General features: G+C 54.8%; 1 protein-coding gene across 1 annotated transcript in view; it reads left to right on the forward strand.

Moving 5' to 3' along the window:
* The first annotated feature begins 3,657 nt into the window (after positions 1–3,657).
* The window catches only part of ZMAT4 (zinc finger matrin-type 4), a 74,709-nt gene continuing 63,474 nt past the window's right edge, over positions 3,658–14,892 (forward strand). The window contains 2 exon segments of the mRNA XM_075724173.1: positions 3,658–3,768; positions 3,771–3,911. Coding sequence (XP_075580288.1) covers positions 3,658–3,768; positions 3,771–3,911 — 252 coding nt within the window.

Consider the following 14,892-nt stretch of genomic DNA (forward strand, 5'->3'; position numbering starts at 1 on the left):
GCAGCCCGTGCCGGATCGGGCTGCGTGCTGTCCAGAGGCCTCCCGGTGCAGGTGGCATGCGCGCATCGCAAGACCCCGGCCCAAGACGTCAGTCAAACCGTTTCCTTCCCAGCCAGCGGCAGCTCGGCGACTCCGCTCGTCTTTCTTCATCTCCTGCTTCCCGGAGGCGCCGGACAAGGCAGCACAGCCTGTCCAGAGCCTCTCCCGCGAGGAGACAGCCCTGGTTTGTGCTCTGCTTTGTTCCGTGGCTGCGGTAACCTCTCCTTCTTTGGAGAATAAGACGTTAAAGAGCTTTTGAAAATGATCAAACCCTTCAGCTTCGCTACTGTGATTAATCAATCACAGCTGCTGCTTTACAGCTCCACGTTTTGATGCGTTTCAGGTTGTTCCAAAGTTAGCCCAGCTCGGAGCTAGTAAACACATTCCTGAGCCCTGGCAGGGTGCTGGGACGGAGCAAAAGCTGAATTTTCCAGTGCTGCACTTTGAACAAAGCCGAGGCTGCCCAAGTCTATTGGGGAGAGCCACGGGGCAGCCTGCTTGTTTGGCACAAAGGAGGTCAGTAACAAATTACTCATTCTCACCATTATTTTCTGCAAAAGAGAGTTCTGCTCGGAGGCGTTTTTGTCCAGGGAGCCTTGCGTGGCCCCCCCGGAGCTCGGCACGCCGAGCTGGTGCCATGGGGACGCTGCCAGGCTCTCGGGGGCACCTCGGGGAGCGTTTGGGGCTTTGCAGCCCCAGGGAGAGGAAAGGTTCCTGGTGCCCACGTGGTCGGAGCAGCCTGCGCACGGCAGGCGTGCTCTCTCCGGGCCGGTGGGGACCGGGCAGTGGGGAGCCGTGCACCCTGCTCCGCCGGGCTTTGGTGAGCTCCCCTCGTTTCTCTGCCGAGTGCAGAGCTCGGTCTCCGGACTGGCCTGGGGCTTCCCCAGCTGCCTGTGTTTGGGGCGACAGGGTGGTTTGGCCCCGCAGCCGTATCGGCAAGGCAGCTGAGTGCCCCCAGAGCTGCTGCTGGACACTGGCACAGAGCTTCTTCCAGCAACGCTGCGGTGCAAGAACACCCTCGTGTCCCTTTCTGGTGGCTGGGGAACAGGCAGCGTCCTGAAACGCTCACCGGGTCAAGGAGCCGCAGGCGAACGTGAAGAAAGGCAGCTAGTGCAACGGGTGAGAGGGTGCACCTTGACAAACTTTAAAGGATTTATTAATTTGTAAGTTATTTCCAACATTTCTTGTGCTGATGCCGCCATTACAAGGAAGCATGGGATGCTCCTGGGAATTATATAAGCCTAAAAAAACAAGTGAGGAAGAGATTTAAGAAATATCTCTTCCCTGGATGGCAGCTGCATCACTGCAAATATTGTCTGATCTGCCCTTCTTAGCCCTGAAGTATCTGAGGCTCCAGGTGGCAGCTCTAAGGAGTTTGTGTCAATTTTGGAGGCTTAGATGTATGGCTTAAATGCTCCTTAGCAGGTTTTGGGGTTTTTTTGGTTTTTGGTTTTTCTTTTTTTTACAGCTAAAGAGCCAAGCAGGATCATGAAGCGCCACAGCTCAGATAGTTTGTAAAACTGCTGTCAAGCAGATTAAGCTGGAAATGGAAAAAATTGCTGGTGGTTTTTTTTTCGAACATTTGTCTGATAGAGGCTGATTTCAAGCCCATTTCACCACCTCAGTGAGGCTCCAGATACCTGGTAGCAAAAGTGCAGCAGTGTGGCTCAGCCAGCTACTTTGCACAAACAAAACCTCTGAGACTGTCTGCAAAGTATATTTAATAGAAACAAATCAAACTAAATAGACTCACTTAAAGGCACTCCAGTCACACCCCCTTAGTCACCGTCAGCTGTAGCTGACCTGTAAGTGCCAGGAGACCTCTCACCCAGGGTACCAGGCAGATTTTGCTATTACTCTGTTAGGGATGCAACATGTGCTTTCCAATAAGGTGTGTTGCTTAAGATACAGCATTTTTAGCAGGCTCTGGCAAAGGTGATACCTAGACAGCAGAGCCCTTTCATGAGAAAAGGGGGAGGCCTGTAATGGCTTTGATTAGCCAAATGTTCAGAAGGAGGACTGTCGTGGCTCAGCCCCAGGCAGCAGCTCAGCACCACGCAGCCATCGCTCGCTCCCCCGCTGGGATGGGGGAGAGAATCGGAGGAGTGAGAGTGAGAAACACTCCTGGGCTGAGATAAGAACAGTTTCATAATTGAAATAAAGTAAAATAGTAATGATAATATTATTATCATTATTCTATTGTTATTAATATACAAAGCCCTACTAGGAAGAAAATTAACTTTATCCCAGCTGAAACCAGGATGGGAATGAAGCATGCTTGGTTTTACCTGGCTTTGAAAGTGAAGGCATAAAGGAGCCTTTCCACATCTCAGCGTGCAAGACGAGCATCCCCCAGTGCCTGCAGGGTGCAACCGCCTATGGCCTTGCGCTGCAAAGACCTTTGAGACATCTCCCCTCCCCTGCAGAGACCCAGCACTCTCACCCCCACTGAGAGGCGTCAGGGGAATGGAGGGAGGCGGAGCAGAGCTGGATGAACTGCCTTTCGCCTTGTTGTTTGCATATGCATAACAGGCTGGAAATGTCACCTTGCAAGGCTCGGAGCACAACCTCTCTCTGCTCCATTGCATCCCCATTTCTTACCTAACCTGCAAGCAGTGAGGCTTATGTGCTGGCAGATGAGGTGCCTGCCAGTTCCCCAAAGCTGGGACAGGAACCCTGCGCGGTACCAAGCCGGTCCTCGCCCTCCTTCTTTTGTTATAAGCAGAAAGGAGAGCAGCGAGATGACGTTGCCTCTGAAGTTTTGCATTGGCAGAGGGAAGGCGTATGGGACTGTGCTGGTCTGCACCCTGGTTTTCAGGACTTTCAGTCTGAACTCTGAAGTGGCTTTGCCTGGAGGATGTTGTGCACAAAAAATAAGGAAAGGCCACTCTCTCTCTAGATTCAGCTGTTGCTGGATTTCAGAGTGGGGAGATGGGTTTGGTTTGAGCCTGGCTGTTGCATTACAGACTCCTGGGCACGTGTGCGTGGTGCTGTATTAGGGACTGTCTCCTCATCGCGAATGGTTTGCAGGGGCCTGCATCCCCCCAATTTCTCCTTTCCCTGTTTATTGCCTTGCCCTCCTCTGCTCTGCCCCTGGCCTTGGGCACTTGTTCATTGGCTTCTGCGTCCCAGCAGCCCTGCCTAAGGGAGGCCGTGACTGCCCTTTGGCTGCAGATGAACCCGTCCCATTCCCTTTGCTATCTGCTCTCCTCTGGCCACTGCTTTGAGAAAGCTGTTCCTGCCCTTCATCCCCGCACGGGGGGCTTGCCTCCTGCTGTCCCTTGGTGCTGCGTGTGGCGGGTGCCTGCAGCACGAGGCGCGCTCGCTCCATAAATCCAGGGTACTAAAATAAGTGCGTCATCTGCAAAAGTGTGAATCTGGAAGTAAATACGTTCCCCCTGGAGCCTGTGATATCCTTCACAGCCTCTGCCCTGCAAATCAGATTTGCACTTCCTTATATTTTCCCGGTGACGAAAATCCCTCTCAGGTGCTGCTCTGATCTAGGCTGTGTTGGGCAGCTCTGCCTCTCCCTGACCTGCCAAGCCTGCCCAAGGCCAGGGCCCGTCTGGGGCCGTGGGAATCGCTCCTGGGGAAGCTCTCGCTGATAGTAGGAGCTGGATGTGGAGGGAGGCTGCTGGGACCAGTGCAGCCTTGCAGAGCGCGGCGGAGCCAATCGCGGCTGCTAGGGGTGGAGCTGGAGCGCCAGCGGAGAATCGCCCAGCGCCTTCCCAGCACAGTTGGCTTGGGCTGCTGGAAGAGCTGGTCGGGGGAGAGGAGAGCCCTGCTCGCAGCTCCAGTGGGCGCCTTCCCTGGCAGCATCGCTGGAGCAGCCCCGCCGTCCTCGGCGCATCGGCCCAGCCGGCGACACGAAGGTACCGACCCATCCCTGCCGGCTTGCGCGTTGCTTGTTGCTTGAATCTGTTGATTAGAGTTGGAGGAAAGTTTACGGGGAAATCGGAGCTGTTTGATAACAGCGTTCGTGGGAGAGCGGTGGGAGGTGATCTGTTACGCTTGCTGGGATCAGCTGCCAGGTGCGGTGAGGCTGCCGGAGCGGTGCTGGTACCAAAGCGCCGCGGCGGAGGGGCAGCCCGTGCTCGGGGGTCTGACCCGGCGCCCGCTCTGCCACCCCCGGACCTGCGGCAGCAGGTCAGAAGTGACCAGCGTACGCGCTGCCAGCGCTCCAGCCCCGTGCCAGGCGTTAGAATATTTTCCCGGTGCAGTTTTTACTGAACGCTGCATCCACCTGTGAGCCGGTGGGCGCAGCCGGGCAGGCCTCTTGGTGCAGGCACCCCCTGAGAGGCAGCCCCTGTGCCGGACGGTCAGTGGAAACGCGGGGTGCTTTTGCTGAGTGGACTCTCTGCAGGCATCCCCACAGTCCAGCGTGGGAACGGGAGCTCCTAGGGCTGCGGGGTGCGAGCAGGGATGTCTGCAGGTGCAGGAAAACAAGCCTGCTCTCTCTGTCGTTGGGGAAGTTTGGAGAACTTCCCAAGTCAGCACCGCTTAGAGAGCAAAAGCGCGTTTCCAGGGAGGCAGCTGAGCACAGGGGGCTGGGGCTGCCGTCCCCGGGGCAGCCCTGACCCCACTCGCTGCAGCACCCGTGGGGAAGGCAGCTGCAGCCTGCATGGCTGCTCGTTGCTGGCGAAGGGGGGTCGGTCTGTGCGTCTCCGTGGGGTTGGCTGACCCCATGACGCTGGAGTCGTCCATAGGTCCGAGAGCCCAGGGAAAAGCCGTCCCTTATGCAGCACGAGCGAGGTGGCTGCTGGTTTGGGCTGCGTGAAAGATATGGAGTAACTGACCCCTGAGCCGCCTGAATTGCTGGTGATCCGCATCCATTGATTCCAGAGCTGGGCAGTGTCCCCTCAGTTCCTGATGTTAAACGTGCTCCGATTGCTGCCCTTCAGGCAGCCACACGCTCCTTTTGCCCTCCTCTGATGTTGGAGTGACCTTAGTGTGCAGTACTGGGTGAAGAACAAGGTTTGCAAAGCCTTGAGGAGACAGTTAAAAATCGCCAGTTTGCATTTTCTCCGTGAGATTGTGCTGTTGGCTCTCACATGAGCACGTGCAATCCATCTGCAAAACACAAACAAGTGGCTCTGGAATGTAAGAGGTGAGCCCAGGGAGCAGGGGGATGCTGCTGGAGAGGGGCAACGTGGAAGGGGAGACGCTGGGCAGAGGAGTTTCAGCTTCGGGGCTCCCGTCATTCCACAGGACAAGGACAGTGACCTGGAGCATCTCCTGCCACTTCTCCTTGCACTGTGCTGTGGGGCAGGGAATGGCAAGGACTTGATAAACAATTTTGTAAGGGGTATTTTGATAAAGGTTGCTAGACAGTGACTCATCTACTGTAGGAAGGGGCAGGAGGGAGGCGCAGCACAGGAGCTTTCTAGAGTAAAAATGGGTCTTTCCCCCTGATTTTAACAGAAACAGGAGGGCAGAAATCCTTTATTACTCCTGGAGCAGCGTAAACCTGTCAATTATAAACCTCCTAATCCCAGTGCCCCTGCTCCGGCACCTCCTGCATCCCTTTCCTGGGGAGGATCCTACCTCTGGCCACATCCCAGGGTGGGACTGTTCCAAAATTCGGATTGATTTCCACCCCCCGCCCTCCACTTGATTTTATCTGATCATTCTTAGTCACTTCTGAGTCACTCCAAGTAATTCATCCTTGTCCCTACGTACAGTTTGCACCTCATTTCTGTGTGTGTACCCGGCCGACTTGGGTGTGCGCGCTTCAGAATTCACTTCCCTTGGCTCCGAGTTGCGCTGTCTTAACTTTCCTCCTGCATCCAGCCTTCCTCCCTCAGGCTCTTCTGCCCTGCTCTGCTCTCTCCTGTGCTGAGAAGCCCGGAGGAGGTGGAGTGCTGCTGCATGTCCTTTCCCAGGTGTGCTGTAGAGCACATACTACACCCAACAGGCCTCCCCAGCTCTTCACAGCACTGCTGACTAACCCTTCTTGAAAAGGTGGTGTCTATGTATGCAGATGTTTTGCGGATGTTTGCCTGGATCTGGTTGATTTGCTGCTTGCAGTTTGCAAAAGAATTGGTGCAGCCAGTTGATCCTTGCTGACTTAGCACCTTACTCCCAGTGAGCCGCCCAGCTTTCCCTCTCTGGGCAGCTTTATGGCTTGCTGTGTGGTGTGGTGCATGGCACTGCACAACCTGACTCCCCCTCTTCATGCCCAGGTGCTTACCCGGGAATGCTGATGGCCAGTCTGGTCCAGCTATGGATTTATCACCCCTCCTTGCAGGGGTTTTGCTGTTGAGGGGAGGAAAAATCCCCAAACCCACCAACAAACAGCCCTCCTGTCCCACATCAGTGATCAATTGTAGACAATAATGGGATTTTTTGAGAATTATTCTTTTGCAAGAAGCAACTTTTGACCAAAAGTTGGCATCTTTTTCAGACCCGTGACTCTGTAATCAGGCTCCCTTTCATTGCAAGGTGTTCTTCAGAGTCAGGAGGGCTCCCAGAAACCCCTCAGAAATCGCTGCAGGGTCTGAGATGGCCAGGCAAGGCTGGGGCTCCTGGGGCTGGTCCTGGCTGATCCCTGCACCAGGTGGCCAGGGCACGGTCAGATCTGGGTGTCTCGCTTTATCTGGGTTAAGCTCCCAAGGAAGGAGGTGTGACTTGAGATCCAGAACTGGTTTGAGAGATCAGAACTGGGCCAATTTATAGGCCAAAACAGGGCCGCTGGTGTTCCCAAGGGTGGATTTGGGTACAGAAACAGATGAAGGTCAAGGCTCCCACCTCCCTCCATTGCACAGGTGCCTTCCTCCCCTGAATGCTGAGGGAGTCATCTCCCTGACGGCTGCCAGGCAGGTAGCAGGGCATATGGAAGCTTTATTATTCCTTACAAAGTGTGAAAAACAGCTCTTGCTGAAGAGCACCGGAGTTGCATAGTGCAGACGGGGCTGCCCCCAGGAATAGAGCAGCTTCAGGAAACGAGGGGGAAGGCTTTCCTCCACACCATGCCACCTTCTCTGCAGAGAGCGTTTACTGTGTTTGCATCCACCGAAGGAAGGTTTAACAGAGCCGGGCTTTGCTGTATTGGGTTTGCAGCTGTGATCTTCAGGCAGCTTGTGGGTGAGACCGGAGAGGCGCTGGCTTAATGGGACAGTGCAGCTTTGCCCCTTTGTTTCAGTTCTTCTGTAATTTCGTGGGCACTTTGGCACCACGCTCAATGTCCCCTGCCCTCCAGGGAAGGACGTGCCAGACGCTCCTTTGCGGACCCGCAGGGGTGGCGGAGAGGCGAGCCCAGGCAGCGCGGGGGTCGTGGGGCACCCGTGCCACCGTGGGCTGCTGAAGGCTCCTTGTGCCCTGGCCAGGACGCAGCAGAACCGATGCCCAAAGGGCATCCAGCTCCTTTCCGCAGCGTACTTGAGCAATTTGGTTAAGTGGGTGCTTATCTATAGGCATACACGTGGGTAAGTTTAAAAAGTCAAGAGGAATTAAATACATATTTTTCTGGGCTGTGGCTTTTGTGGGAGCTGTGTATAGGAAAAGAAAGGGGTTTCCAGGGTTGCTCATGCTCCGCTGTCTGCTTGTGCCTGCTCAGCCTGGCTCTTGCACAAAAGCATTTGGGTCTTTGTGTTTCTGGTCACCTTGCAACAGACACGGGCGGTGACTTCTGTTCTCCCTGCCTTTGCGCCTCGCTCTGCTGACAGCTGCATTTCGCCTCAGCTCGGAGGTGTGAACGCTTCTACCTGCCACCACCTTCTGCTCCTGCAGAGCGGGGAGATGGCATTGTGCAGGGGATTAGGCGGGAGCCATGCCATTCACGTCTTCATTTATTAATTAGAAAGAAATAAAGTTGCAGAGAGATCAGATTTTGAGAAAGACCCAGAGTTCCAAAATGCTCCCAGAGGATAGATCCCTAATTGCTCCCTAATTGCATTAGAGTTTAATTTGTTGTTGTTTTTACTGTAATGTTCCCATTTTTCTCGATAGTTTGCTTTGTTCCATTAACTAGAAATGGCTGGAGATGAATATTCTCAATATTAAAACTTGCCTGTTGTGCAATGCTTGACAGCTTTTAGGCCTTTAATGTGCTGGCAGGGGACAGCGGTGGCTTAGCCTGCGTTGGCTGTCAGATTCCGTGCAGGGAGAATTCACGCGTGCAGCGCAGCGTTTGTCCCATGACAGCATTTTGCCCGTATGCGCCAGGTTTGGCCCTGGGAGTTCTTGCAAGGCTGCGCAGATCTGGTGATGCCAAGTCAAGGGGCTGTTGGCCCGGGAGTGGGGTAGGGTCGGTCCCCCCGCGCTGCGCTACTGCAGGCGCCTGTGCCGGTGGGCGCTGGCTGCACCGCCGCGGGCTCCCGGGCGGACGGGACGGCTTGCAGGGTGCTGCCCTCGTGCCGAGCAGGGCGTGGGGTGCGCGCCAGGCTTGCTCTTGAGCTGGCTGTTGCTTTCGGAGGGAGGCAGTGGGTGCACGGGGGGTGCACGGGGAGCGGTGAGGGCTGCCGTGCGGGAGCGCTGTGTCCCACCTGGGGTGTGCTTTGGCTCCAGCCCTGTCGCCCCTTGGCATCTGCGGGATGAGGGGGAAATCGGAAGGCGAGTGTTGGTTACTGTCGTCCTTCCAGGAGACGACAAAAAGCCAAGCTGAGCTCACCCCAGAGTGGCTCACGAGCAGCAGCACTTCAAAGGGCTCATTTAATCCATTTCTCCAGAGCACGGAGGGGGAGCAGGTCTGGAAATGCAACCAGGAAGCTTCAAAAAGGGCTTTCAGGAGCTTCATTTGGAAAGCGACAGGGGAGAAGAATATAGTGCCTCTTAATTCCAAAGCAGAAATATATATATTTTTGTCTTGTTAAAGGGGAAATGGGGTAGAAGGTGTAAGCCTGGACCTGCTTCTTGCCAGTACATGTTTGTTGGTGAAACAAATCCTCAAGGTGGGAGAGTATAAATTAACCTTTTCAGTGTATCAGCCTCTGCACTTGAGGCCCTAGGTGCATCACCTGTCTGCCCCTTTGATCTACTTGCTTATGTATCACATACATGCTCCTTGTGTGTATGACACAGGGTACCCGAACAAGGCCCTGAGTGTGATGCAGCTGCGTGCGTGGCTCTCAAAAAGCGGTATCAATGCTCGGAGATGCAGGGAGCTGCACTGTGAACTTAAAACTGCTCCTAAATTTGATCCAGCCACTTAAAACCAGTGGGTGGACCTGGTGGCAAAGGGAGACATTGGTATTTAAAGCTGTCTTGAAGGATACAGCCACAGCCATGACACCCAGCAGCTAGCTGCGAATATGAGGCACACACTGGTTTCAAAATTACATAAAGAAAATGGGAAAAGCTCTGAGTGCTGGATCCGCGGCACCCAGAGCAGCTTGTCGGAAACCCCAAGAACAGGATGCAATTGAACACCCACTGCTGTTGAAGCTGTAAATTAATCGGTTAAACCCCCTGTTGTATGGGATGCTGTGCAAGCCCCTCTATTGTCTGAAATATAATAAGCACTTGCGTTCTGACAGTATTAGTAAGAGAGGCACAAACTTGAGCACCGTAGCCGTGCACAGATGCCACTCAGGCTGGCACAGCGCGGGCGCAGCGTGGCCAGCCCGAGCCCCAGGATTTGATTTGGATCGCAGCGTGGAGGTGCTGCCCGTCGCACCCGTGCCTTGAAACGCTCTGGAGTCCATGGACATGCCTGCGTGCTCTTGGTGAACAAGCAGGAGACTAGAATGATCAGTGGGATTTTTTCCTTCCCGCTGGGCAAAAAAATAAGTTGAAATGTTGGCGCACGCGCCCTGGCACATCGGATGGCCGAGCAGGCTCCGCGGTCGGGTCTCGCCACAGCAGCGTGGCCGCGGAGCCGGCATGGATCTTCGCAGCCCGGGCTTGTCCCATGGCCGCGCCGGGTGCGTGGGAGGGGGTGGCCGAAGCCACGCCGGGATCGCGCCAGGCTGTGCGCGGCGCTCGTGTTCCTGCGCTCGGAGCCGGGCTGAACCCCGGGAGCATCTCGCCTGCTCTCAGCCGTAACCGCGCCTCGCGGGACACCGGTGCTTTCCACAGCCACGCTCACCTCATCTTCGAGCTTTACAGAGTCTTGGCTCCAGCGACGGCACGTGGCAGAGAGCGCCAGAGTTTAGCTTGACTTAAAATGAAAACTAGTTAATCAATTTTGTGTTCTCCACCCTACAATGTCACCGGTGACAGCATCAAGATGATAGCTGTGGATCCAACTCCTCATTTGAAAATACTGAGCGATTATACAAGTTTATGACAATATTATTTCCTGCCGCCAGAGATGCTTCATGATACTACTAATTATAGCAATAATTAATCCATCTAATTTTCAAGCACACGACTGTAGTTCACAGGAGTCTGGCAGGGACGGGAGCCATGCAGAGTGTGGGGACCTGTTATTTTCTCTCTTTAATTGTCAGACTTTTTTACTGCGATTTCCACGCGCCGTGCTGACGCGGAGAGGCACGGGCTGCAGCCCCCTGCGCTCGGCGGTGCTGCCCTCGCCCGCTCCCGGGGCGCTGGTTCCTCGCGGTGCAGGCAGGGGTTCAGGGGGATCCCCCACGTGAGGGGACGGGGTAGTGCCTGGGTGGGGCATGAAGACAGGGGGACGCGAGGAGCTGCTTTCAGTGCACGGCTCCGAAACTGGGCAAGAAATGACACTGCAAAGCAGGAAGGAGCCGAGTTCTCTGTGCCATCTACAGTTATCTTCGCTAGTTCATAGTTACGAAACTCTTCGGGAGTTTCACAGTTTCCTCCTGCAGTGCAGGCTGTTGCAGGCTTCGTCAGCTTACCGAGCGCGGTTGCTGTTTCGGGGCGAGCTCTGCTGCTGTTTGTGCTGAGGAGGTCGTGGGGCTGTTTCGTATCACCTCTACCAGTTGACAGATTTTGGTGAACCCCATTACAGTCGGTCTTCTCAGGAATAAGTCACGCTGTAATGAGTGTTTCTTTCTCATCTGGCTCTGATTGTGCCAGGTGATGCTGTACTTTGGGAATTTGGTGTTACCTGATGGATGCTTTCCTGTTTCTAGAAATCCTGTACCGCCAGGTCTTGACTTCCTTGCTTCTGGCAGGTGGTATAGCTGAGATGTCTCTTCCGTCTGCTTTGGTGGAGAAGTCCGTACTTTTTCAGAAGTTTTGGATCCGTGTGCACGTGTTGCAGAGGTATTTTCCTGCCTGTACCAAAGCACAGAGGTTTTTTTGGTTTTGTAGAATATACGAAAAGCATTTTTCAGCCTTTTTTCCTCTGCAGCCAGAAAGGAAGGCTACGACTGAAGGATAACTTACAAACCCCACTTTGAAAACTGATGTTGTATGAAACACAACTTGTTTTGATGCCTTTCTGTTGCTTCTCAGTACCACAGGGGATGCCTAATAAATATTGTAGGAATAGGAGTCCCTGGACTGTGCAGAGGGAGACCTTTCCAAATCCTGGAGTCAGAGCTGATCTCTGAGAGGAGCAGTCGCTGCCCAGCCTGGAGTGTGCCCGAATCCGGCTGTTCTGAAATGGCAGTTTAATTTCTCGCTGGTGAAAATAGACTGGTTTGCATTTCTGGAGACCCTTTCGCCCACAGAGCTGGAGTTCTACAATGGGCATTGATTAACCATTTCTCATTGCTCATCTGTTGTTAAGGGAGAGAATAGTGTTATGGTTTTCTTCCAGAGGGGAAAATGAAGCATGAATTATCCGAATGGCTTACTGAAATGCTCCCCAATGCAAGGCAGCTCTGACACAAAACTTGAAAGTCCAGCATGCTTCTGCTCCATGTGGATGAGCATGGGAGATGCTCCTGCTTCTTAGAGGAACACAAATGCAAACAAAAGAAAAGGGTTGTGTTTTTTCTTTTTTAAATCATAGATGGGCAAAGAAAAAGAAAAGGCTGTAGGAGGGATGTAAATGTTTTATGTTTTACTTAAGATAAAGCTCCTTGTTTGCTGTTGCACACAAAGCTAATTGACAGATTACATGATAATGTGAAGAAGTTTAATGAAATCTGCTGATACCCGTTAGAGGATGTGGAATTTGGATGTGCAATTAAATTAGGCCAGGGGTTTAGCTGCGGCATGCTAACTAGGGGACTTAGATATAAACCATTTGCATTCCCGGTGTCTTGTTTCTAAATCATTTCATTGATTACAAAAAGCTCTGCTATAGCAGGGGAGCTGTAGCTGAAGGGAACAGAGTCCATCAATCATTACAAGTAGGGAGGGTTCCTGGCCAGCACTGCTTGGCTGCCTCGGGGAGACCTGGACTCCTATAAATCCTCACTGGGTGGCACTCGGGGAGGCGGCTCCGGCTGGCAAATACCAGATGTGTCACGGGCGGGAGGGAAGAGGAGCTCAGCCCACCTGACAGCAAGGATAACCAGGAGCACCTCTGCTTCTGCTGTCGCGAACTTTGTGAACCTTTGCTGGGCAGGGAGCTTTTAGCTCTGTCAGCAAGCAAGCAGTGACATTAAACTGATTTGGGGTTAGTGTTGAGGCTGGAGCTGGTTCTGGTAAGAGGTGCTTTAGCTTGGCCAGCTAGACTTTTATCAAGGAATCCAGTATTAAAGCAATCCCCCATCAGTGATGGACAGATTTGTTCTCCGAAGGCTTCTTCTAAGCTTGTTGCCACCTTACATGGCTTTGCCTGTTGGGTTTCTGAGCTGAAGCTGATGGGGAATGACAAGCTCTGATTATGCAGAGTGCCAGAGGCTACGAGCTACAGGCACGGGATTCAGCTTGACTCGCTTCCTACTGTTTTGTATGTTATTAGGGAGCCACAGGAAAAAGTAGGTCCTGCTTATCCAAAAATAAACGTGGTGTCCTGATTGTAATTGCAGAGAAAGGCTGCACGGGAGCGGCTCTCCGGCGTCTCCCTCTGCCTCCGCTCCCGCTGCAGCGCAGCGCTGGCACCGACCCGCGGGGCCGGGACCGGGGCAGGCCAGCAGCCACCCCCAACTTTCAGGGTGCCAGCAGCCTGGCGGTGCGGACCACGCTCCGGGGAGGCTCGGAGCCTATTTATGCCTCTCTTTGTGAGAAACCACCGTTTCCATAGCAACCACGAGCATCACATGGTAACCCTGGCTCCGCAGCGTGCGAGCCCGCAAGGCGCCTTGCTGCACCCCGCACCCCCGGCCCCGCGACGCCCCACGCCGCCCCGACGCCTTGTGGGGTCCCCGGGGGGGTGCGGGTCCCCAGGGGGGGTGCGGGGTCCTTGGGGTGCGGGTCCTGCGGAGGCCGGGGCGGCGTGGTGCTGGCGGCACTGCGAGAGCTGCCGGGACGGCAGCCCCAGGGCGGCAGGGGGTAGGAAGCGGCGAGGGGGCGGCGGTGGGAGGATGTCGAAGGGGAGATGAGCAGCAGGGGAGGGAGCAGGCGGCAGGGCCACGGGCAGGCTGTGTCTGACCAGGCTTCCTTCCCAGCGTGGGGCTTGCCCAGGGCTTGGTCGAGGGGAGTTTGTTTCTGCGGGGAGGTGCCGGCAGCCACGATGTCCCAGGCCGGGGTACCTGGTTTTCTTGCCTGTACCAGCCCTCTGCTCGTCCCAGCGCAAGTGAGTGCCTCCCCTCTGCCATCTGACTGCATCAAGCCCTCCATCTCGGAGCGCAGCCTCTGCCGAAGCCCGCACTGGTCTGTTTTAACCCCTTCTTTAGGAGCGTTTCTGGGCCGCCCCTGCTGCTGAGGGGCCAAGCTGTGCTGCCCGGCCGTGCTGGAGTGAGTGGCAGAGCCCTGTCCTTGAAGTGTGCAGGGAGCAAAATTAACGCCCTGAGGCACGAAACGGGATTGCTCTTCGTTCATTTCCCACCAACTTTATTAAGGCAGTCACAATGCATCAGTCTCCTTTTTAAAATACATTTTTATTCAAGTCAGCACATGTTTGCAATTAAATCCCACCACACGATGTGGTGTGAATAATTAGAACAATTCATGTGTATAACTGGATACATGTATTTGTAGGGAAGGGATGGTGCCACTCTCAAAATTGCGATGTAGCTCCCTTTAAACTTGGCAGCATCCTTCCTCCATCACCCCCTGAGGCAATCTGGGGCACAGAGGGCTTGCTCCCTGCCGCACACACAGGTCTTTCCTTTGCTCTCTAAATCTCCATGCCTGTAATTTCCTCGGCTCACCCTTTTTTCCTGCCTCAGACAGGCCGCAGGTCAAAAAGGCACGGGCTGGATTGTACGGCCGTGCGTAAGCTCGCACCTCCGCCGTTTGCTCCCGTGCCCAGCACGTGCCGGGCAGTGGCATGGCGCTGGCTGGGGGGTGCAGAGCGCCGCGTGCGCCCCGAGCCTTGGCTTTGCTGCTTCTCTGCCTGGAAGGTGTCATCCGCACCTCGTGGCTTCCCTCTGCCCAGAGGGGACTGCTTTTCCTGACATGTTCATCAGTTTTTCTTGCTTCGTTCTGCTATTTATAAACAGTACCTCGGTGATGCTGGTGAGGAGGTGGGAACACCTGGCCGCTCCCCCCACTCAAGCCTCAGGGGAATTCAGTGAGACGTCCCTGGTGAGATCCTGCTCCTGTGGCTGAATCCCGCGCAGAGGAGCCTGCAACCAGTCCCTCTCTCTGCGGGCCCGCTCCCGCGGTCCAGGGGCCCTTCCCCACCCTCTGCGGGGAGCAGGGCGGTGCTGTCGCGGCACGGGGCAAGGAGCGCCGATGCAGGTGCTCTCCCCGCCACGGCGTGGGAGCTGGAGAAGACGCTATCTTAAGTGTCCCTTTCCTAGTCTTGGCAAACATCATGAAGTAGGTCCCCGCAGAGGAATTATTTGGCTGCTTAGGCTGGGGGAAGTTGTGTGAAGTTGGGCGTTTGGGGCGCTTGGGTTGAGACTCTCATCTGCACTGAGGCCCCGTCTCCTCCGTGTTGCTCTCCGCAGCCTCTCCGCTGTGTTTTGACACATGCAGCAGACA

This window comes from Pelecanus crispus, chromosome 21 (assembly GCF_030463565.1).
Source record: "Pelecanus crispus isolate bPelCri1 chromosome 21, bPelCri1.pri, whole genome shotgun sequence".
In the NCBI taxonomy this organism is placed as follows: domain Eukaryota; kingdom Metazoa; phylum Chordata; class Aves; order Pelecaniformes; family Pelecanidae; genus Pelecanus; species Pelecanus crispus.